General features: G+C 32.0%; 2 protein-coding genes across 2 annotated transcripts in view; both read right to left on the bottom strand.

The window, feature by feature from the left end:
• LOC127716148 (uncharacterized) overlaps positions 1-26,124 on the bottom strand; it is a 551,146-nt gene that overhangs the window by 297,371 nt on the left and 227,651 nt on the right. The gene's annotated exons all lie outside the window — the stretch shown is intronic.
• LOC127716143 (E3 ubiquitin-protein ligase TRIM71-like) lies at positions 10,463-25,208 on the bottom strand. Its single transcript, XM_052222260.1, has 2 exons — positions 24,931-25,208; positions 10,463-17,918 (listed from the first exon to the last, which is right to left on the bottom strand). The coding sequence occupies exons 1-2, from the start codon at positions 25,126-25,128 to the stop codon at positions 16,830-16,832; spliced, it is 1,287 nt and encodes a 428-aa protein (XP_052078220.1). The 5' UTR covers positions 25,129-25,208; the 3' UTR covers positions 10,463-16,829.

The raw sequence follows: 26,124 nt of genomic DNA, 5'->3' as shown, positions 1-26,124 counted from the left end.
TTTGTCATTTCATCACACTAGATTAAAATACCTACCGGGTATGTCATTTATTAGATTCATCCAAACCACAATTTCTACGATACTCGAATGTAAAGTGCTTAACATTAATAGTATGTTTGAATTTGTATTTGTTTATCATATACTTATTATAAAAGAGGACCGTTTGCCGGGTTTTGAAAGCAGTCCTTTCTGTGGAATAATTATAGCCAAAATAAGACTTTTTCAATAATCAATGAAATCCGTTGGTGTTTGCATTACCCCTTGTAATATTATGCAACCCCTTAAAAATGTAAAGCCATCTTAGGAACGACTTCAAACCCCTTAAAGGTGGTTCGTACGGAAGCGTATTCGCGCCGCACAAACTTTTTTTTTTATTTCTTCCTATGTTTGCGTTGTTCGTTTGCTACAGATTCTAAACTACCTTTTATAAGAATAATTTTGATGTTAAAAATAAGCCTTAAAACGTAAGCATGATTTAGTTTATTATGTGTCCGTTATTTCCTCCCTGTTGGCTGGGCTAGTAGTTTTGAAAATTTGACGACGCAAAACAAATAAAAAAACATACCCTGCCTTACTCTTTTACAACAATGGACTTAATTTGCAAGGTTTTATCATCTTATTCGTGATTACTAAAGCGAAAAATTAAGACAGTTTTGAATCAGTAAGTCAGGACTCAAATCTGAAAATTAAGACAGTTTTGAATCAGTAAGTCAGGACTCAAATCTGAAAATTAAGACAGTTTTGAATCAGTAAGTCAGGACTCAAATCTAAAAAAATAAGACAGTTTTGAATCAGTAAGTCAGGACTCAAATCTGAAAATTAAGAGTTTTGAATTAGTAAGTCAGGACTCAAATCTGAAAATTAAGACAGTTTTGAATCAGTAAGCCAGGACTCAAATCTGAAAATTAGGACAGTTTTGAATCAGTAAGTCAGGACTCAAATCTGAAAATTAAGGCAGTTTTGAATCAGTAAGTCAGCACTCAAATCTGAAAATTAAGACTAATACAGAGGTACAGTTTTTCATCACTGATACTGTGAATAGATCAGGAGAAACGGGTAAGCAGCATATAATGCTTAAAACTACGAGAAACAACACTGAAAACTAAAGTCAAACCAATTGCCATTTGTTTCATTGGCTTATATCTTTAAATTACCTCATACATACCGTTTTCGACATTTAAAAAAAATGTTTATTGTTGGTTTAGGTGTAAACGTTTATTCATAATTGGCTAAAGATTTAGCACCATGAATTCAATACTAAACTAAATGTGAAACAGTACATCTCCACTAATAGCACCCTAAATATATGTTTTAGCACTAATTGTATTGTTGAATGATTATTTTTTTTTAAATTACAATTATTTATCCGTAAGTTGTTATAACATATAATAAAAAAGATTTGTAGATTTGAAAGAAAAAGATTTTTGGGGATCTAGACTGTTCTTCCTCGCATGTCTTTGTGCGTACTGAAATGCTATGCCAAAAAAAAACCAAACAATGTAACATAAACATGGACATTCGATGGACCGATTTACCGCAAAGCATGTAAAAATATGACAACAAAGCTGTAATAGTATAGAGGTTCTGTTACTTGAAATCAATAGGAAATAAAAGGATATGGAGTAAATTTACATGGGACAAAATCGCACACAATACATAGAAAACATAAAAAATTATCAATGAACAGGGCTTTTATTCCTGTTCTTCATCTTGACAGTTGATGTAGGGTCTTCAACAATGAAAGAATCATTCATACCCTACAACAAGATCAAGACGGCCCCTAGCGTCGACTTAAGCGGTACTATTGATTAAAATAAACCACAGTACACCTTCTTGCTCCCCACTCGCCTCGGAGTGCCAACTTGTGCGATGCTTGTGTGCGACGGTTCTTCAGTCGAAAGCACCAGGGATACAAGAAAAGTGCAGTTATTTTGAAAAACATCGATCGCCGCTAAAATATGCCTTAAAGTTACACATGTCGGGAGCGGTCAATGAATTACATAATTTATAATTACGGGCGAGGTTTTTCAACATATATTTGTCATACATTGCCCAACAAAAGACCAATAATTTCGAAACAACAAATGATAGACAATACATATAAAACATATAAAGTTTATACATCAGAAGGACAAAACAATTTTGGAATTCGCTTGTCTAAGTATATATACACATATAAATGCATCAATTAATCAGACGTTGTGACTGTTCAGTGTAGTGTGTTTTCTTCTGTTTTTCGTTCTTCAATTTTTTTATCTGTTTTTTTTTCTTTTTTTTTCTGTTTTTTTTTTTCTCTCCAAAATGTTTCGATCGAAAATAATTTGAGAGAAATAAGAAATAACAAGGGAACGAAACAAATAATAATCTAGGACTGAAACACTGCTTATATATATTTTTATCTTGCAATAAGCCAACCATTGTACAAATAACAGGTACACAAATAATGTTTGCTCTATTTGTACTCGACAAATAAAGTCTCCTGTTACTCCGCTTCCATATTGAGCAAACGGTGTTTACGTTGGGGTACTCTTCGCTGTCCGCGTTTAAACTATGTCGATTTCTTCGAAAAACAAGAGACAAACAGCTAAACCTTGAAGTGCCGGATGTAAATTGCAGGATAAAATTAATAAATGTTTATTGTCGGAAATGTACAATTTATCTGTACTCCTTACGAACAGGGGAAAAGCTCGGCGAACCTCTCTTTTTGTTCTGTTTCTAAAGCTCGTACAAAATATGTATGTGCATATATTGTATATGACACAGACACATGTCTCGCCGGTATGTAATTTTGATAGTGTAATGCACAAGTTGAAATTAAATAGCACTAGCGGATTTAGGGGGGTTGGGGGTTCAGGACCCCCCCCCCCCCCCCCCCCCCCGCTTGAAAATCTTGAAACATTTTTTGTGAGCAAAAAGCATACAATCACTTAATAATTTCTTTTTTTAATGTTATCTTTATTAAAAATTGAATATTCAGTGAGCACTTAATTTGGTGACACGTTGTCGCTACACTCCGTTAAATACACACATGTCATAATTACATTGTCCTGGGGGAAATAATTTGAGGATCAAAGGATTTAATTTAGACCATCCAAGGCTGCTATCCTATATTTTATTACTTTGTAGGTTTAATAATTAAAACGACGTTTTCTGATAGCTTGATTTGAAGAAAAATACTTTCTCACTCTATAATACCCACAAGATTTTTTTATTATTTTTATTAAATTCTGCAACTGCTGCGACACCTGCTGAATCTAAGGATATTGCAAACTTTATTTCCGCATCTGTACCTAGTGCAGATATGTATAGCATTCTAATTGAAAACTGGCAACCACATATCATAGTTTTTTTTCCTTTTCCTAAACGAGAAATGTACGGGTTTAAAAGATGCTTCAAATATGCGTGTCTGCAATTTTAACCATGGATTGTCTATTTAACTTCACCGACGGAATTTACTGCAAATTTTGCGTTTTTATCGCTACTGACCACAACGTCGGACACAGAATTTGGTAAAGGTAAATGGTGAATGTAAATTTCACGGAAACACAGAATACCACCAAACAGCCTTATCAAGAGGATTACAAGACTTTCAGCTCTTTCAAACTCTTAAAGACCTATTTGCGATCAACCATGACAAGCGAGAGACTCAATGGCCTTGCTTTAATGCATATTCATATCAGCACGGAAATTGTCAGTGCAGTGATCGATCAGTATGCTAGAGCCTATAACATCAGGATGAAATTATCAACAATAGACTTTTTAGGATAACTTTGTACATTCAATGTTTGCCAATTTTCATTTATAGTAGTATTTTTATCTGGAATTAAATAATTAAACTAATCTATAAAAATTCGATTTTGAGTAACCATATGACGGATAAACAAAAAGTGTGCCAATTATTGAAAACATAAGGTTTGGTTAACAATTAAGAAAACATCTATAATGTTCAAAAATGCTTCTCACCCCCCCCCCCCCCCCCGCTTTAAGCTCTGGATATGCGCCTGAATGGCAGCATTTAATATGTAAAATTTGTAAACCTTTAAATTTCAATGGACCATGACTAGGTGAAGGTGCAAAATAAAATCAATGGAAATGAGATTTGTCAATACTATAACACGAGATATATGTACCAATATCATTAATCTAACATGATCACAAATTTAACCGACTGTTGACATTAGACAAGAGGCTCCAAAGAGCCTGAATCGCTCACCCGTAAAACATATGACATTTTGATTTGATTTTTTCTTTATTAAACACAGTTATGTTTGCTTATTTGTAAATCTTATTTTGTGGCATTTTGTAGGTCTTTGTGTACTGAGTATCATTTATCAAATGTTTTTGAAAAAAAATAAATGGAGAATCTGTCCATGGGACACAGATGATGCCCCCGGTTGCATTTGCCGTTATAAAGGGACATAACTCAAGAACGGTAAAAGGACGCCACCCCAATTCGAATTTGATCTGAGTTTTGTGGTAATGAGCATTGTGTATAAGTTTCATAACATTTGGTTGAGGCAAACTTAAGTTATATCGTTGTAACGGAAACGAAACATTCAGCATTTTTTCCATTTGTAAAGGGGCATAACTCTAGAACGGTAAAAGTGACGCCACCAAAATTTAAACTTGATCTGTGTTTTGAGGTAATAAGCATAGTGTATAAGTTTCATAACATTTGGTTGAGGCAGACTAAACCAATTTCGGGACGTACGGACGGACTGACATACAGAAGGACAAGGATAACACTAAATGCCCCCTCCGCTGCGGCGGGAGCATAAAAAAATTTAATTGCAATAAATCCTATAACTAGTGTGATAATTTGACCATTTTGACTTTCTTGCAGATCTTATTTTGCTGCTTTTTGGCCTTTATTTCTGACAATATGGAAAACTGGATAAAAATCATCATTCGGGGAAATAACTTCTACAAGGGGGTGACAATTTTGAACACAATGATTGACTGATTAGTAGATCCTATTGTCTGAACATTTGTGCTGTGTACTGTTGCTCTCTATCTATATGAGCAAATAATCCATAAAATTGGTAGAAATGGTCAATCAGAGGCAATAACTCATAAAAGGAGTCAGTTGAAATTTCAGCCATGATGACTTATTTGTGGATCTGATTGTGCTTAACATCTTTCTTTCTATTTATAATAGTTTCTGCAAAATATGAAAGAATGAAAAAAAAAACATCTTTCAAGGGAAATAATATATAAGCAGTCAACTGACAATTCCGGCGAAGTTGACTTATTTTTAGATCTTATTTTGCTGAACACTTTTGCTTTTACAATTTCTTTTATAGTTTCTGCAAAACAGGAAAAAATATTTAGACTTTCAAGGGCAATAACTCCCATAAGGGGTTAACTGACGATTCATATATGTTGACTTATTTGAAGATCATATCTTTTATTATGTTGAACATTTTCACTATCAAACGATTTTCCCTATCAGCTATAGTTTCCTAAAAAAAGTAACAAAATCATCATTTAAAGGCAATCAGTCCTGTAAAAATTCATTTGACGAGTTCTGCCATGTTAACTTATTTATAGAACTTTTTGTTCTGGTCATTTTTTCTTTTCAAAAATTGTCTCTGTTATATTTTTCGAGTTTATTACACCAAAACAAAACTTTGATAATTCAGGGACAATTACACCAAATTTGGTCATCTGATTTTTCTGAAAATTGCACATATGATAAACCTTGACACGCTGATAAGGTTTACTCTAACTTCTTTAGTTTTTTTTTAGTTATAAATAAAGCTAAAAAACTTGAAAATTAAAAAAAAAAATTCAGGGGCTACAACTTCAAAATGGCTTGTCTGATTTTTCCGAAAATTCAGCAAGAGATAGACCTTAACCTGCTGATAATTTTTTTCCCAGTCAGATTTGCTCTAACTTCTTTGATTTTGAGATATAAGCCAATATCTGCATGTTACCCCTATGTTCTATTTTAACCATGGTGGTCATGTTTCTTGAAGGACAAGAATACAACACATAAACTTTATACTAGATATTCTTAGGATCATTCAGCCCAAATTTGGTTGAAATTGGTCCAGTTTCAGAGAAAATCTTTGAAAATTGTTTAAACCAGACGACAAGGGATGACAAAAGCTCACATGGCCTTTTAGGCCAGGTTAAAAAAGGCCAGGTTAGCTAAAAAGAGCAGTTAAACAATCAGTTATCCACAGAACATTATGCCAAGTACTAAAGATAAAGCAATACAAACCTATCTCATGTAACTCATTTCTACTTCTAGTGACACGTTTTTCTACTGATATCTAAAATCTGAGGAACATCAGTAGAAATATACACTGAACAAAGAAAAATCTTACCTCCAAGCTTTAAAGCAGTTTTTAAAAGGGGAGATGAAAATAAGGAGGCAATCAAGAACTATGTCAAAAATAGACAAATGGTTTTACACTAGTAATTTTTTGGGGCCCTTTATAGCTTGTTGTTCGGTGTGAACCAATGCTCCGTGTTGAAGGTCGTACCTTGACCTATAATGGTTTACTTTTATAAATTGTAACTTGGATGGAGAGTTGTCTCATTGGCACTCATACCACATCTTCCTATATCTATAAACAACACCACGCTGCTCTCCCATACAATAGATTCTCACAAGCTTCCAAGCAACGAAGACACACAATAAATTCCGATTCTTAAAACCTTTTTATCTCATGTTGTATGAAACATTTGTTACAAGAAACCTCATCTCCTTCTCATCTTGATGGAAAAAAATTGCAAATGATAAGATATTTATTACAAGATATCTCATCTTCTCCACAGCCTCATCTTGATAAAACAAAACAATGATAAGATATTCATTACAAGATATCTCATCTTCTTCACAGACTCACCTTGATAAAACAAAACAATGATAAGATATTTATTACAAGATATCTCATCTTCTTCACAGCCTCATCTTGATAAAACAAAACAATGATAATATATTTATTACAAGATATCTCATCTTCTTCACAGCCTCATCTTGAGATATCGCATCTTCTTCACACTCACCTTGATAAAACAAAACAATGATAAGATATTCATTACAAGATACCTCATCTACTTTACAGCCTCACCTTGATAAAACAAAACAATGATAAGATATTCATTACAAGATATCGAATCTTCTTCACAGCCTCACCTTGATTAAACAAAACAATGATAAGATATTCATTATACGATATCTCATCTTCTTCACAGACTCAACTTGATAAAACAAAACAATGATAAGATATTCATTACAAGATACCTCATCTACTTTACAGCCTCACCTTGATTAAACAAAACAATAAGATAGTCATTACACGATACCTCATGTACTTTACAGCCTCACTTTGATAAAACAAAACAATGATAAGATATTCATTACAAGACACCTCATCTACTTTACAGCCTAACCTTGATTAAACAAAACAATGATAAGATATTCATTACAAGACACCTCATCTACTTTACAGCCTCACCTTGATTAAACAAAACAATGATAAGATATTCATTATACGATATCTCATCTTCTTCACAGCCTCATCTTGATTAAACAAAACAATGATAAGATATTCATTACACGATATCTCATCTTCTTCACAGACTCAACTTGATAAAACAAAACAATGATAAGATATTTATTACAAGATATCTCATCTTCTTCACAGCCTCATCTTGATAAAACAAAACAATGATAAGATATTCATTACAAGATACCTCATCTTCTTCACAGCCTCACCTTGATAAAACAAAACAATGATAAGATATTCATTACAAGATACCTCATCTACTTCACAGACTCCCCTTGATAAAACAAAACAATGATAAGATATTTATTACAAGATATCTCATCTTCTTCACAGCCTCACCTTGATAAAACAAAACAATGATAAGATATTCATTACAAGATACCTCATCTACTTCACAGCCTCACCTTGATAAAACAAAACAATGATAAGATATTCATTACAAGATATCGAATCTTCTTCACAGCCTCACCTTGATTAAACAAAACAATGATAAGATATTCATTATACGATATCTCATCTTCTTCACAGACTCAACTTGATAAAACAAAACAATGATAAGATATTCATTACAAGATACCTCATCTACTTTACAGCCTCACCTTGATTAAACAAAATTAAACAATAAGATAGTCATTACACGATACCTCATGTACTTTACAGCCTCACTTTGATAAAACAAAACAATGATAAGATATTCATTACAAGACACCTCATCTACTTTACAGCCTAACCTTGATTAAACAAAACAATGATAAGATATTCATTACAAGACACCTCATCTACTTTACAGCCTCACCTTGATTAAACAAAACAATGATAAGATATTCATTATACGATATCTCATCTTCTTCACAGCCTCATCTTGATTAAACAAAACAATGATAAGATATTTATTACACGATATCTCATCTTCTTCACAGACTCAACTTGATAAAACAAAACAATGATAAGATATTTATTACAAGATACCTCATCTACTTTACAGCCTCACCTTGATAAAACAAAACAATGATAAGATATTCATTACAAGATACCTCATCTACTTCACAGACTCCCCTTGATAAAACAAAACAATGATAAGATATTTATTACAAGATATCTCATCTTCTTCACAGCCTCACCTTGATAAAACAAAACAATGATAAGATATTCATTACAAGATACCTCATCTACTTCACAGCCTCACCTTGATAAAACAAAACAATGATAAGATATTCATTACAAGATATCGAATCTTCTTCACAGCCTCACCTTGATTAAACAAAACAATGATAAGATATTCATTATACGATATCTCATCTTCTTCACAGACTCAACTTGATTAAACAAAACAATGATAAGATATTCATTACAAGATACCTCATCTACTTTACAGCCTCACCTTGACTAAACAAAACAATAAGATAGTCATTACACGATACCTCATGTACTTTACAGCCTCACTTTGATAAAACAAAACAATGATAAGATATTCATTACAAGACACCTCATCTACTTTACAGCCTAACCTTGATTAAACAAAACAATGATAAGATATTCATTACAAGACACCTCATCTACTTTACAGCCTCACCTTGATTAAACAAAACAATGATAAGATATTCATTATACGATATCTCATCTTCTTCACAGCCTCATCTTGATTAAACAAAACAATGATAAGATATTCATTACACGATATCTCATCTTCTTCACAGACTCAACTTGATAAAACAAAACAATGATAAGATATTTATTACAAGATACCTCATCTTCTTCACAGCCTCACCTTGATAAAACAAAACAATGATAAGATATTCATTACAAGATACCTCATCTACTTTACAGCCTCACCTTGATAAAACAAAACAATGATAAGATATTCATTACAAGATACCTCATCTACTTTACAGCCTCACCTTGATAAAACAAAACAATGATAAGATATTCATTACAAGATACCTCATCTACTTTACAGCCTCACCTTGATTAAACAAAACAATGATAAGATATTCATTACAAGATACCTCATCTTGATTAAACAAAACAATGATAAGATATTCATTACAAGATATCTCATCTTCTTCACAGCCTCACCTTGATTAAACAAAACAATGATAAGATATTCATTACAAGATACCTCATCTACTTTACAGCCTCACCTTGATTAAACAAAACAATGATAAGATATTCATTACAAGATATTGAATCTTCTTCACAGCCTCACCTTGATTAAACAAAACAATGATAAGATATTCATTACAAGATATCGAATCTTCTTCACAGACTCATCTTGATAAAACAAAACAATGATAAGATATTCATTACAAGATACCTCATCTACTTTACAGCCTCACCTTGATTAAACAAAACAATGATAAGATATTCATTACAAGACACCTCATCTACTTTACAGCCTCACCTTGATTAAACAAAACAATGATAAGATATTCATTACAAGATATCGAATCTTCTTCACAGCCTCACCTTGATTAAACAAAACAATGATAAGATATTCATTACAAGATATCGAATCTTCTTCACAGCCTCACCTTGATAAAACAAAACAATGATAAGATAGTCATTACAAGATACCTCATCTACTTTACAGCCTCGTCTTGATTAAACAAAACAATGATAAGATATTCATTACAAGATACCTCATCTACTTTACAGCCTAACCTTGATAAAACAAAACAATGATAAGATATTCATTACAAGACACCTCATCTACTTTACAGCCTCACCTTGATTAAACAAAACAATGATAAGATATTCATTACAAGACACCTCATCTAATTTACAGCCTAACCTTGATAAAACAAAACAATGATAAGATATTCATTACAAGATACCTCATCTACTTTACAGCCTAACCTTGATTAAACAAAACAATGATAAGATATTCATTACAAGATACCTCATCTACTTTACAGCCTCACCTTGATAAAAAAAAAACAACAAATGATAAGATATTTATTATATTTTCATATTGTCACCCAGCAGATTTTAACAAATGTACAAATTAACAAAATGAACTAAGGGAGATAAATCAAACAAAAATAAATACTATTAAATATTTTGCTCAAATTAGTTATTTAGGACGGCAAGTTGAAAATATATAATGCATTTAATTTATATTATAACTTCCATAATACTAATCTCACTTAATAAACCTTTCACTAAGTATCAGAAAACTGAGAAAAAAAATACTAATGCTGCTTGTAGCAAAAAATAAACAGCGGCAAGAGAAATGTAAAAACTATAAAAGCTTCTCACAAAAAAAAAGATCTAAAACAAAAACCAAAAAGATTTAACTCTTACCACTCTCTGATTACTAATGTAAGAGATATATACAACAGATAAAATATATTTTGTCAAGTTTTAAATACTGTATTCAAGATTTAAGGCCATACAAATAAAATCCTACCTTGTGATGTGTTTTCATAAATTTCATTTAATAATTTTCTGGTACAAAAAATGAATTATTTGTTACCAGCAATGAATTGTTTTTCTCGTTCCCAGTTGTGAATGATGAATCATATTTGTAATTAATGAATATTCTTTGTTATACCTAAATAGTCCAAATACTTATGGCGTCTTGAAAGGCTATTTTATTTTTTTGCTTTAGCCTTTCAATATGACATAATTATTTGGACTAGCCCCTAGATTGCTTATGCCTCTAACTGATATTTTATTAAACAATTCAAGGTATGAAAAACAGTGGTGGCTGAAAATATTTAATCAGAATCTAGAAGAATATTCAGGACAACTGTATAACTATAAATTGTATGAGATTCAAATTTTCTATAAAAACAAGCATTATATTTTAATAACGAAAACTACAAGTAATCTTCCATAATAACAACAAGAAATTGTGTATTCTGTAATACTTGAACAGTGTGTGAACAGTGAACAAAAAGTACATAAAACGATGTACTAGTAAAATAAAAAAATTGCAATACTTTTTAACAATTTTTTTTTTTATATTATAGTATTTCTATTTGATTTACATTGTTACAGATGACGCTCATTGTGGAGAAATTCTTTTTACTTATGGATATATTTTAACTAACAGCAATTTTGTCAGAAAAAGAAAAAATTTTTGGTTCAATTTAATAATTTCTTCATACAACTGGAACATCTGATGGAATGCCTCTTATAAATGGGAGTAAACATTTAAATATAATAATTTTATTAGGATTAACAAAAGTTTGAACATAAAAAACAAAAAGGTACGATATTCAGTGCATATGGTCCCATCAACTGAAGGTTGGTTATAATTTTACTATATTAAGAGAAGAAAAAGGGTTATGAACAAATTGTGATACGGTAACAATGCAAACTTAGCCCAATCACTAATCTATCAGGCTACAAAGATCAAGAAAACTTACTTCTTCTATCAAAATAAAGAATTACATGTAAATGATATTGGAATGTTTTCCAAAATAGGTCTGTATGATAAATGTATCTACAAATTTTTATTAGACTAAAATATAATGTCTGTGAAATATTTTTTATTGTTTTAGCTTTTAATTTTAGAAATTGTCCTGAACAGCCGATTTAACTGATGATAAGACTTTCTTCTGGTTTTGGTTTAAAAATTAACTCATTTGCTTAAACATAAGTTAGAGCTCTTGTTGTATATATACAAGTACAGCCTTTTGCACTGATGCATCAATAAGCAATGATTGTTATTCAATAAACCAATATGATCTACTAGAAACCATTTCCATTTAAGATTACTTACTATTTGCAAATTAATTTTAACATGTTTTAAAAGCAGTTTTGTCTGTAGTTCATGAAAGATGAAAAGAATGTTAACTGAACTATCTTTATATGGTCAAAGGTGCCATTTAAAATGGATCTTATTCTTATAGTACTGCAATAAAATCTTGAACCAGGTAAGTAAAGCATTACTGGTCTACTTTTACCTTGATTCTCAACTGTAACCCAAAGTCACAAGTTCAGCAATCAAATATTTATGTAAATGAGATACCAATTTAAAAGGAAACTGGAGCATGAACAGTAGGTCAGTATACCCCCTTTCAACCTCATATGGTGAATCTATATGTATATGCAACTTTGAACAATTTTACAACATGTAACAGAGAGATTTGATAATCAAGTAAATGAAGAATGCGTCCATGATACAGAGATGCCACTGCTTGTAAATATACGGCAAATTGTGCAATTTTTCAATTTACAAAGGGACATAACTCAAAAACGGCAAAAGTGATGCCACCCAAATTCAAACTTGATCTGTGTTTGGTGGTAATAAACATTGTGTATAAGTTTCATAACATTTGGTTGAGGCAAACTAAAGTGAAGAGTGTGGAAACAGCAAATTTGGCAATTTTTCCATTTATAAAGGGACATAACTCAAGAACGATGCAAGTGACACCACTGAAATTCAACCTTGATCTGTGTTTAGTGAAAATAAGCATTGTGTATAAGTTTGGTAACATTCGGTTAAGGCAAACTAAAGATGGAGAACTGAAACTAATTTTGGGATGTAAAACCAAATTACCTCTATCAAGACAGGGGCATAAAAAATGGGGAGTGGGGGTACTATTCCTAGAACATACACATCAAATCAATCTGCCCCTGATTCATTCTGGAAATAATCTTGTCTAAAGTCATTTCAGAGTGAAATATTTCTTGTGTTGATATTTCTTTAGATAGATATGAGACCCAAATTAAACCTAAGATACATAAGGATGTAAAACAGAAATTCTGTCTGATATTATATGGAGGTAACAGTGACTTGGACTTAGCATGTACACCAAACTTGGACATAGCATGTACAACAAACTTGGACATAGCATGTACACCAAACTTGGACATAGCATGTACACCAAACTTGGACATAGCATGTACAGCAAACTTGAACAAAGTGTGTGCACCAACAGTTCTTTCAACTTTGTGTAAGTGAAATATAATGTCAGTACATTCATATATACATTGGATAATGCCCCTTTATCAATTATTTGTTAAAAATGATTTATACTTTCTAATATTTATGAAGAAAACTATATTTATTTCAACTTGTATTGTATGGAATGATCATTATGATGATTATGGGCTGGTCTAGCAAGACTTTGTCAAAAACCATCACTGAAGACCACATGTTGACATCAGGAAGATTGAATTTCTTTTGTTTTGCCTTGATTGTATTGATGAGTTGCTGTCTTATTATTGACCTATAAACAATGATTCTTTTTTTATTATTAAAACAGAGCAGGAAGCTTTGGTTAGATCATACAATGCTTTTTCGGTTAACTATACAAACAATAATACTCAATATAAACTCATATCTCTCAGTTTTTATTTAACTGATTATGACTTCGGAGAAAATTAAAAGAACAAACAAAATCAATGTTCTTTTTCCGCTGAAATGTACAATTTCACAGATGTCATAGAGTTTTTTTTTTCAAAGTTCACCATGAAAAATGAAAGATAAGCCCCCCAAAAAAATTGATATTTCCTTTCCTCAATATGGACTCAATATAATTTATAAACATTGTACAATGTATCACAGAGATGAAAAGGGACAATTAAAAAAAAACAATAATATAGACATACATAATATTGCATAAGAATGTTCTCAATGTCTTTCCTTTTACAATAAAAAGCAACAAGGAAAAAACACAATACTGTAGATTCATTTATTTTCATGGATTCCCAATTATTGTGGATTGATGAAACATACAATGTATATTGTAAATTTGTGGATATTTGAATTCGAGGATTTGCCAAAATATTAATAAAAGCCTATAGAATATTTGTAGTTTATTGAACATATAACATGTTTAAATTTGTGATTCTGATATGACATTCTTCTAACACTTTTAGTACACCCGTGGTAAAATATGAATATATTGTATGTCAGCTGATCGACAACGTCATTATTTGTTTGGGCTGTTCCCATCATCATCCAAAGATGTATGCTTTTTAAGAATGATTAATCCCAGGTCAGTCCCTGTAAATGATGTCATTGAACGATGACATAAAAAAAAAATACAAGCATTCTACAGGAAAACGGAGGAATGTAAAACTGAATTTCATCAAAACACGGGCACATAAACAAATGATGATAAAAATTTGTTGAAAGCCAATTTTCTTTTAAAAAAAGTAAGATAATCATTTAATTTCATCACAAACTGTCTTTAACCATGTCACTGATTCAGTTTTCTTTGTCTTTTACTTCAATATTATAGTGTTGTTTAATTACTGTAACAGCAAATATTTGCTTTCACCTAGAACGCTTCTTTCTAACAGATTTACCGTATTTGTCCTATTAGAATAGAAATAAATCAAGGGCTTGAATTATACTGATTTTACACTGGGTTTGCCCTTTATGCCGACATTTTACCCCGCTTTAACTCGTGGTGAAATATTTAGCATAAAGGGCCAACCTGTGGTAAAATCAGTATAATTTCAAGCCCCCATGAATTATTTCTTCATATACAAATATGTACCTATACCTACAAAATTCACAAAAAAGTTTATAACCCACGAATAAGAATGAATCCACAGTACATAGTAATAACAGAATACTCCAATAACTCTTTTACATTATTCAACTTATTCAACAGTGTTAACATACATTTATGTGTATCTAACCGAATGTAAAAGTTCTCACAAAATAACACATATACTACATTGAACATGGACTTATATACATAAATATATATATATATATACATTCAATTAATTATCACAGACTGAACAGATATCCACATTTAGTATCACAAATAATGAACACTTTTAAGCTGAGCTTTTTAGAAGCTGTCTTGATATATATACAATGTACTAATATCAACAATTTATTTTGTAGAAGCTTTAGATATAATTTAAGTTACAAAGTACCAATGAAATGCCAAACTTTTAGTTTTAAGGAATCTTTTCAATATTTCAGTAAATTACAAGCCTTATAAGAGACATTTAATACATGATTCTGTTTTTATGGTCCATCTAACAGTTTAATTCATAAATATCATATCATAACTTTATTTTATTTCTAAAAAGCTGCATATAGAACTATTTACTATATAATTTACAAGGTCATGACACAAGTTAACAAGAGGCATGTGAACAGGTCAGTTTTTACAAGCTTTATGAACAAGTTCTTCAAACATGTATGAAGAAGTTTAAGTATATAAACTTTTTCTAGTAAAAAGTCATACAAATGTATCAATACACAAGGTAAGCACTATCAAACAGTAATCAGTAAAACATTTTCAACCAAGCAATTTAAAAAAAAATATAGCAGTATGAAATTAGGAGTATGGCTGTCTAAATCTAATTAAGCTGCTTCAGTAAACACTTGCATTTTAATACTGGCGGTCATCAGCTTATGGAGACTTTCGCACTTGAAATTGGTAAAAGATTTTGTTTTACTTCTTCATTGATGAGTCTGTTATTAGTACCAGTACTTTTGGGATATAAAGATATATATCCTCAGAAATAAAGTTATGTGGAAATTAACATAGAGATACAATTAACTGATGCAGTCTGGCCAAATTCTAAAATTAACATAGAGAAACAATTAACTGATGCAGTCTGGTTTGGTTTGATAGCCATGCTCAAGAACTCATAACCAATATATTTATGGTTACACAGAATGACACAGAAATTAAAAGAAATTTCAAAATCCCTTAAGCGTAGAAAAATGGCACTTGTGATAAGTCCCGGGAATAGAATGTGCTGTAAACCAATTCTACCAGGAAAAATAAACAATAGAGTGCATATTGGTATTTGACCAATCTGATTAAATACAGATCCTGTGTCCATGCTTACAAGGATCTGACAAGACTCCTTCTACTTACTGTTCTGGAAATCATTTCATAAACATCAGCCAATGAAATTTCTGCCCACAAATTTTGTATATACATATTACTACGACAAAACAGAAAGGGCTATAAAACAAAAGTAAAACAGTGTGTTGTTAGATCTTTGTCTGGTCACATGATCAGTATAAGATTGGTATTTGACATCATTGGTTTTCCTTAATTACTGGTTACTTTCCAAAACAGTCAACAAATATTTCTAGAATGTTTTAAATCATATTAAAGTTTCCTTATAAAAATTCTGACCGTGCAAGGACAGCCAGTCAAGGTCGTTAAAAACCACCCTAGTAGTTAATTTATAAAAATTAAATTAAGATTTTTTTTATCATTTATCCTTGTAAAAACTATAAATAATTCCAAAATAAATCTTTAAACTTTAATTTTTAAATCTATTGTCTAAGGTGAAAGTTATTACAGATATGATTGATACTACAGTAATACATATTTTGGCTTCTTTAAAGAGCTAAATTCATTTTGATTAAGACCATGCTTCCAATGGCTCATCAGTATGCCCTACTCTGAAGAAACAACAACTACAGCAAGCCTTTGGCCTTGTTTTGAATTTTGCAGTATCACAGTCGTAAATCTGAATTTCTGAAAATCTTGTTCCTCGGAGAGATACTATTAACTGGTTTTTTGTGTATGCCACACAGACAGGCTTGACATCTATTCCCAGCTGGAATGTGTTTTGAACTGGACATGCCAGGAATTCACCTTTTGGTGAGAATAACTGTACTCTGTAATTGTTCGCGTCTGCAACAAAAATGTTATCGTAATCATCAACACAAATGCCCATTGGATAAAATAAAGAACCTAAAGCGGACCCTTGAGATCCAAACATACATCGTATACTGCCATCGGTTTTGTGTATTTTGATTCTGTGGTTTCCGCTGTCAGATACAATGATGTCATTTTTACTATTTGTTGTAATGTAATATGGAAAAAGAAATTGTTCTAAGTTTTCTCCCCCAGTTCCAAATGAAAATGCATGTTTCTTTCTGTCTGTGAAGATATGAATTCTGTTCCTTTGAAGACTACTAACAATTATACGTTCACGTTTACTTATCGCTATTCCAAAAGGGTTTTCACTTTTATACACATCACCATATTGTGCAATCAGGCGACCATCTGTTGTATATTCACGCAATATAGCATTTCCTGACCGACTGACTGTAACTAAGATTGATCCAGCCTTAGTTACAGCCACATCTCTGATAGAACAGTCACATTTGAAAGACACATTTTTAGTATCCCCGTCTGGGATATATATGGTAATTGTGTTTTTACTACAGTCAGCAATAATTATCCTTCCTGTTTTGGGGCAAACAGCAAGGCCAGAAATGTTTACAAATCCTTCGGGTCCACTATCAAACTGTCCAAATCTCTGTGAAAACGTCAATGAACTCTTTTTAGAGGTGGGTCTATCTGTGAGCGGAAAGTCGGGTCGGTCACCCTTCGATCCAGATTGGTTTTGGCTTTGAGATGATGATAATATAGTGTCTTTCAGACTGGTTATAAGATGGTTATAGGGAAATGCAGACACTCCACCTTCTGGAAGGGTTATTTCCTGGAAAATATAAATACAAAATAAAATCATTCCACTATGACTGCAAAGATAAAAGATTAAGGAATTGATTGGACAAATAGTGGATGCCAATGGATGAACTTTAGATAAAAATTGTTCAAGCATGAGATGAGGACCCTGTGGAGCTTTCTTCCAAAATGGATAAACCAAATACTTCAGAACATATATACAATCATGCTACAGCAATAGGGACTTGTCTACAGGTCAGATATGTAGACCGTTATAGTCTACATGTACATGTTGTATGAACATTTCTAAAAAATGTGTACCAGTACTCTTTAAGCATAGCGGTAAACATTTTTCTTTAAGCCAACATGCAATAAAATGCTCCACAGGGCGCAGCTTGATACGACCGCAGAGGTCGAACCCTGAACAGTAGGGGCAAGTATGGACACAACATTCAAGCTTGATACAGCTTTGCATTTGGATTGTGATTAAATATTTGACACAGCATAGGTTTCTGACACAGAATGAATGTGGTCTAAGAACTTTAAAATTTTAAATTGGACATTCACCTATTATGGTCCAATATCCAAAATCTAAATACATGGTTAGATTCAGCATATCAAAGAACCCAAAGAATTCAATTTTTGATGAAATCAAACAAAGTTTAATTTTGGACCCTTTTGACCTCAATGTGGACAAAGTTGATAACGGGGCCCAAAAATCAAAAATCTAAATACATGGTTAGATTCAGCATATCAAAGAACCCCATATATTCAATTTTTGTTGAAATCAAACAAAGTTTAATTTTGGACCCCGATTTGGACCAACTTGAAAACTGGGCCCATAATCAAAAATCTAAATACATGTTTAGATTCAGCATATCAAAGAACCCTAAGAATTAAATTTTTGTTAAAATCAAACTAAGTTTAATTTTGGACCCTTTGGACCTTAATGTAGACCAATTTGAAAACGGAACCAAAAATTAAGGATCTAAATACACAGTTAGATTCGGCATATCAAAGAACCCCAATAATTCAATGTTTGATGAAATCAAACAAAGTTTAATTTTGGACCCTTTGGACCTCAATGTGGACCAATTTAAAAACAGGGCCCAAAATCCAAAAACTAAATACCCGGTTAGATTCAGCATATTAAAGAACCCCAAGAATTCAAGAATAAAACCCCATTGAAATTGGTCAAGAAATAAGCAATTTATACGAAGTATCTTCTTTTGCACAATACTGTGCAATTAAATATTTCTTGCTATTGCGCAATACTGTACAATTGACAATTTCTTGCTATTGCGCAATATTGTGCTATTGGATATTTCTTGCTATTGCGCAATACTGTGCAATTGAAGATTTCTTGCTATTGCGCAATACTGTGCAATTGAAGATTTCTTGCTATTGTGCAATACTGTGCAATTGAAAATTTCTTGCTATTGCACAATACTTATTATATAATAATTTACACATCCTGTTTGGTGTGTATCTCCTACCATATCATTATTATTTGCTTTTAAATATAAATCAGAAATAACCAACTTAAAATGGAAAATTTTAAAGGAAAAAAAAAAGGAAAAAAAGAAACAAAAGGAAAAAAAAAAATCCCCCCCCCAATTTTTTGAACCCCCTTATGATTCATCACCCCCAAACTCAATCCCAGCCTTCCCTTTGTGGTATGGTACCTTGCAGTACAATTTCAGAGAGATCCATACACTTGAACACAAGTTATTGTCTGGAAACTAGAAAAATGTGTTTTTTGGCCCCTTTTTGGCCCCAAATTCCTAAACATTTAGGGCAATTACCCCCAAACTCAAACCCAGCTTTCCCTTTGTGATATGGAACCTTGTAGTACAATTTCAGAAAGATCCATACACTTACACACAAGTTATTGTCCTGAAACTAGAAAAATGCTTGTTTTTTGCCCCTTTTTGGCCCCTAATTCCTAAAATATTGAGGCAATTACCCCCATCATCAATCCCAGCCTTCCCTTTGTGGTATGGTACCTTGCAGTACAATTTCAGAGAGATCCATACACTTGAACACAAGTTATTGTCTGGAAACTAGAAAAATGCTTATTTTTGGCCCCTTTTTGACCCCCAATTCCTAAACGTTTCGGCAATTACCCCCAAACTCAATTCCAGCTTTCCCTTTGTGGTATGGAACCTTGTAGTACAATTTCAGAAAGATCCATACACTTACACACAAGTTATTGTCATGAAACTAGAAAAATGCTTGTTTTTTCCCCTTTTTTGGCCCCTAATTCCTAAAATTTTGAGGCAACAACCCCCAAAATCAATCCCAGCATTCCCTTTGTGTTATGGAACCTTGAGGTACAATGTCAGAGAGATCCATACACTAACACACAAGTTATGTCTGGAAGTTACAAGTATGCTTATTTTTGGCCCCTTTTTGGCCCCTAATTCCTTTACTGTTGGTACCATAACCCCCAAAATCAATCCCAACCTTTCTTTTGTGGTATTGAACCTTGTGGTAAAATTTCATAGAGATCCATTCACTTAAACTAAAGTTAGAGTGCGAAAACCAATGTGTCTATGGACGATGCCGGACGACGACGCCGACGCCAACGTCATACCAATATAAGACCACAAAAATTTTTTTGCGGTCGTATAAAAACAAAATGCACAGACAATATAGTATCTTAGTATCCATACTGTATGATTATTCTTTAGTATGTTCATTTGACCATTTGAGGTTTAATTGCCATATCAAATTATTTGAATTCTAACAACTGTCATATTCCAGACTTGGTACAGGCATTTTTCTTATGTAGAAAATGGTGGATTAAAGCTCAGGTTTTAGAAAGACTGCAAGTTGCCTTTTAAGATGTCTTTGATTACTTTTGTTGTTTGGATGCTGTCTCATTGGCATATACCTCACAGCGCCTTTTCTATATATTAATGAATATACACAATGTATTCATCATGACTGCCCTTAACTGTGGGTCTCATTGAAGTCTAAGCGTGATGCGGGATCGGCCGATTTTTTGTAAGCGTGACTCCTGAAAGTCAAGTTATTGTGCATGAAAAAAGGAAACAAAGTCGGACTGGACATGTGAAATTACAAGCGTTATTAGTTCAATGATAAGCAGGATTTGGGAATCTGACAAAACAATAAGCGGGATCCGGATCAGACCCCCCCCCAATGAGACTCCCTAAATTATGGATCAGCACCAGAGAAATTTTGTTGAGGATACAATGACATCCTCGTGGGGAGAGGTCTAATGACATACCTTTTTTTCTCCTTCCTCTTCTTTCTCAAGCAACGAAGAATTAAAATTTGTTTTTGTTAAAATGAAATGAAGATTGTGAAATATTAAGATTTAAAATAGGGTTAGACTTTTTTCTAGCATTTAACCTTTCTCATATATATATACTGCTGTTTGTAACATATTGATTAGGTGGGACCAAAAGATTAGTGCTACGCCCTAAGAATATATAGATAAACCAATATACAAACCAATTAATTTTACAATACATTTATAAACCAAATGCAAGAAAAAATATAAATACTAAGATACATTGTACACCTTTATTTCTACCCTGTTTAGACATGTTAATGAGATTCAACTTGTTTGTAGGAAAAGTTTTACGATAAAATCAAGTGTACTCTGAGTCCTGTTTAATGTTCTATAAACATTATAAAGATGTATATATTATTCATTCCTAAGATCAATGTTCTCTTAACTTCACATCAATAACATTTTTATGGCATGTTATGTAATTTTATTTTACATAAAACCCATTTCTTGTATATGTACAATAATGGCATAATATAATGCAGTTTTGAAAGCCTTTTCACCACAAGCACAGGGAGGGTCTCTGACTGGGTCTCTGCCTATGTGAAGGTACAGAAGCAGAAGATATTTATTTCCATTAAATGGGCTCACAAAGAGCATAATACAATATAAGACATTAATAAAACAACAAAAAAAAAACAAATGGTCAAGTATACATACAAAGAAAAGAAAAAGCAGTTTGAACATGAATGAACTACACACACATATAAATATATATCATACACGTTTAACAGTATACATATACCTCCTTTTCAGGCACACCCCAACATGAAAAAGTGCATGTACAGTAAACAAGACATGTCATGTCGCTGGAATGGGTTGATTTTTTATTTGTCACGACATATTTCACTGAGGTGCAGTTTCACTGAGGTACATGATATATATATATCAATGGGTCATAAATTGTTAATCTTCCACTGATGTGGATCCAGGATTTTGAAAGGGGGGACAACGCAACATTTGCAGTGGGACTAGTAAACAGTCCATCCTATAACTATATATGTGGCTCCAAAAAGGGGGCCGACCCTCTTTAATCCACTTCTTTTTTCATCATTTATTGGTGAAGTGTATGTTCATACTTAGGGGATGACCATTTGATATTCTGGGGGGGCCAGGAGGATTTGTTTTGGATCGGTTATTTATTTTTGTAAACTAAGAGGACAGATTATTCATTTTCCGCACTGTTGAAGCAAGATTTTTCATTTTCATTAAAACAAGGGACTGATTATTTATTTTCATAACTATATTAATAATATTTGAAAACATACAATTTTTAAATTCATTTTTTATTATAAATAATACATGTACAGTCAAGTCATTAATGTACCATTTAATCAGAATTAATAATCATTCTCTGTGGAAATGAATCTTCTGAATTCCCAACTGCATATACATGTATTGCATACATTCACGGTATTAGAGTTGGGCTGTGACTAGCCTCTTTTAAGAGTTTTGCCAAATATATTTTCGGCGAGAGGAGCGAGGCAAAAAATTTTTGAAGGGTTTTGAAGCCGCTGAAGGCCCAAAGAAACTATAGAACAAATGATGCAAAATCATGCTTTCTGGGCGTTCCCAGACCCTTTCTTATTCTGAAAACGCAAGTTCTGTTTTAATAATTTTTTGACAATATTTTGGTCTCAAAGCAAAATGTAGAGATTCAGCGTAAGACTTAAGATTTTATGGACAACATCAAAAGACCAATATGAAGAATAAAGTAAAAATGTAATTCACATAGTTAAGTATGTGGCTGCTGGTTTTTTTGTTTTTTTGTTGTTTTTTTTTGTTGTTTCGGCATGCAGAATATAAATCTTTTATACATGTAAATTATATGGAGTTTTTACAAATTAAGTTAAGAGGGGGCTGATTATCAGTGATATAACTATGTCAAGTAATTTTTAATAACACATTTCAATTACAATTTGATGTAGCTCTTAACTGGGATACAATTTAAAGTAGTTCAGTTGTAAAATTAGCTAAAAAGTCTTAAATAACATAAAACTCATGATCAAGTTGAAAACAAAATTACTAAATCACAAAAGGAATGCAACACTAAGAGAATACAGAAGGGCAATCAATGAACAAAAGACAAATTTAAGGAAACATTGATCCCTAAAAAACAGGTGCTACGTCCAAGGGAGAACAGAACTTGCTTCTTGCAAACACTCGCTGTGAAAACAATTTGATATGAAGACAAGCTTTTGGTTTTAAAATTTCCTACAAAAAGGCATTTGCCTCAATGTAGTTACAGCCCTGTAATAAAAGTGAGGTAAGTGTTCCTGAGCCAATATACCTCAAGTTAAATGAAACCCATTTCAGACATTTCAAGTATATTTAAATAATATTTATACCTTTATTATTAAAAGATTTGGGAAGTGTTTCCCGAATTTTTTTTTGAAAAAAAGATGAATTTTATGAAGAATCTGGTGCCACCTCATACTTTCGAATAGCATTTATAAAATGGCTTAAAGACCTGCCGAGTTATTCATTTTCAATACATTGTAAGTCAGGTTATTTATTTTCGAACTACCACAATATAAGCAATTGTGTGTGAACTGTTGATTTTACATGTATACATGAACCTTTTTCTTTTTAATATAATCTTGTATATGAATGAATATAATAACCAGCATTTCCTAATTTTTTTTTATAACTTTTCTAACTATAATTTTTATGCTAATTTAAGGAGGGGCTTGCTGTCTAACATTTAACATGTTTAAGAGAAGAAAAAGAAAAAACGAACTAAATATTTTTTTTTAATATTTTTTGTAAATGTTACATATTTGTATTGTTTATTTGTGTACATGATATTTCATGTATTTGTAGCAATCCAATTGTTTGGAATTTACACTGATAAATATCTATCTTATCTTATCTCAGAAATTTTATTAACACTTGTAATGTAAAAAATCCTTTTCATTCTAATCAAAGAGGCCAAAGGTTGTATAATTTAGATCTAAGAAATATATGAGAAGGTTATGTTTTGCCAGGAAAGGTTGTTAATGTAAACATAATCATTGCCAGACCCCCTCATAACAGACAAGCAAATAAATTGACATGAAATGTTCTTAGATTATAAAAAAAAAAAAAATTGAAGTAAGAAATGAATGATTTATCCCCCTAACCCTTCTCCATTAAAAAACATTTGTAATATCTGATCAATACAACCATTATGAATAGCCCACTCACAGTTCTAACAGTAATTTTTCAACAAAAGGCATATATTCATTTTTTATCAACATTATTTAATTATTTATTTTTTTTTGTCACTAGATTCCCTTTAAAAAAAATTGCTTTCCAATAAATTTAAAAGTACAATGTTAAAACCAATGTAATACTGTAAACATTTAAAAAGTTCGTGTCCTTGATCTATTGACACATGTACATGCAAATGAATTATTAAATTACGTGACTGTTAACTAGTTAAAAATTATATACATTCTCTTTAAGATTTGTATAGTAGTTCATAAACAGTTTAATTTCTTCAATTTTTATCAGAATTAAGAGAGAAAAACTCTAAAAAGCAAACAAAAATAGATAAATTAATCCCAAATAAGAACCTCAATATTATAAATCAATGAAAAATTAGAGTTAATTCCCCTGATATTGCAAACTGTTTCTTTGTTGTCCTTGCCATACCACATGATTTATTCCATAATAAATACAGAAATAAATCATAAATATAAAGATCCAATTTTCAAAATACAAAATTAATAAGTTAGCGACTTACCAGACGACATATGGGACATGGAAACTGGACGCTTCCCTGGTTACCGTTCCCTGTGAATTTCTTTATGTAGTCTTCGATACAACCTTCACAGAATGTGTGTAAACATGGCAAAGCCTTTGGTTGATTGTAACATTGGAGACATATTGAACACGATAGAAATGTGTCTTCAATTTGCTCCACGACGTTGGGAGCCGTCATCTTACTGTAAACATCCCGAAGTTTAGATCGGAACAGGTGCTTGTTCAATCGGACATTTTCATTTTCACAACAGGTGTCACGTGGTTAGGCTACTGGAAGGGATTAATATCAGTCTACCAAAGCAAAATTTATATAGTATAAATCCTTGACCAAAGTATTAATCAAATTGTAAATTAATCTTGGACTTCTTTTTCAAGGTGAAAATGTTATCAAATAATGAAAACATTTAACTCGTAACTGATAACGAACGTATTCATGCAAAACGACTCAAGTACAAGAGCGACAGATTTATAGGTATGCATAATAATATACTTTATACAAGTCCCACTTCTAACTTTGTCTTGCCAGCCCCTTTTGAAAATCCTGGATCTGCACCTGGATACGTTCTTCATTAATTAATTTCATTGTGTCATGGCAGTCTTTTTTGGAGGGGAGGGGGCATTCAGTAGTCTTATTCCCTAATTTTTTAGACCATTTTCTCTTTTTTTTTATTTATTTTTCCCGTTACACTCATCTTTTCTTTATATGCATTAATTTAGCGATTTTCAGTTAAAGTTCCACGAGCCGTATGCAAAATTTAATCATGACATAAAAGGCCATTTAATGTAGTCTGATTAAACGAAGCCGGGCCTCGGTGAGTAAGATGAGATATGTTCTAAAGTTAAGGACGTTAAGGGATAGCTACATGGGTGTCTTCAGACGGTCTTAGTTCGACTTGGGTTAACTTTATCAGCAGTATCCGAAATAAAGGTATGGATTATTTCTCTTGATTTTATTTCAAGCAAGCCTGGTTCTGTTTACATTTTGTTTTCAATCTTTACTTAAATTCACAGTCATGATCACAGTTCAAGGACGTATGATACGTCCTTGCACAGATCCATTGTACATTTGTATATGTAGTTTGATGATTTTACAATATATTGGCATGTTTCTAAACAGCTGACCAAATTATAAACGCCAAAGGACAACCCAAAACAGCAATTTTGACAAGTTTTA

This window comes from Mytilus californianus, unplaced genomic scaffold (genome assembly GCF_021869535.1).
Source record: "Mytilus californianus isolate M0D057914Y unplaced genomic scaffold, xbMytCali1.0.p SCAF_9, whole genome shotgun sequence".
NCBI classification, from domain to species: domain Eukaryota; kingdom Metazoa; phylum Mollusca; class Bivalvia; order Mytilida; family Mytilidae; genus Mytilus; species Mytilus californianus.
This window is presented reverse-complemented; position numbering and strand designations above follow the sequence as displayed.

What these genes read in the sequence shown, in the direction of transcription:
- LOC127716143 (XM_052222260.1), bottom strand. Translation starts at nt 25,128, where the DNA reads ATGACGGCTCCCAACGTCGTGGAGCAAATTGAAGACACATTTCTATCG. An exon ending in CATGTCCCATATGTCGTCTG is followed by an intron (nt 17,919 to 24,930) that starts GTAAGTCGCTAA and finishes TATATTTTCCAG; the next exon opens with GAAATAACCCTTCCAGAAGG.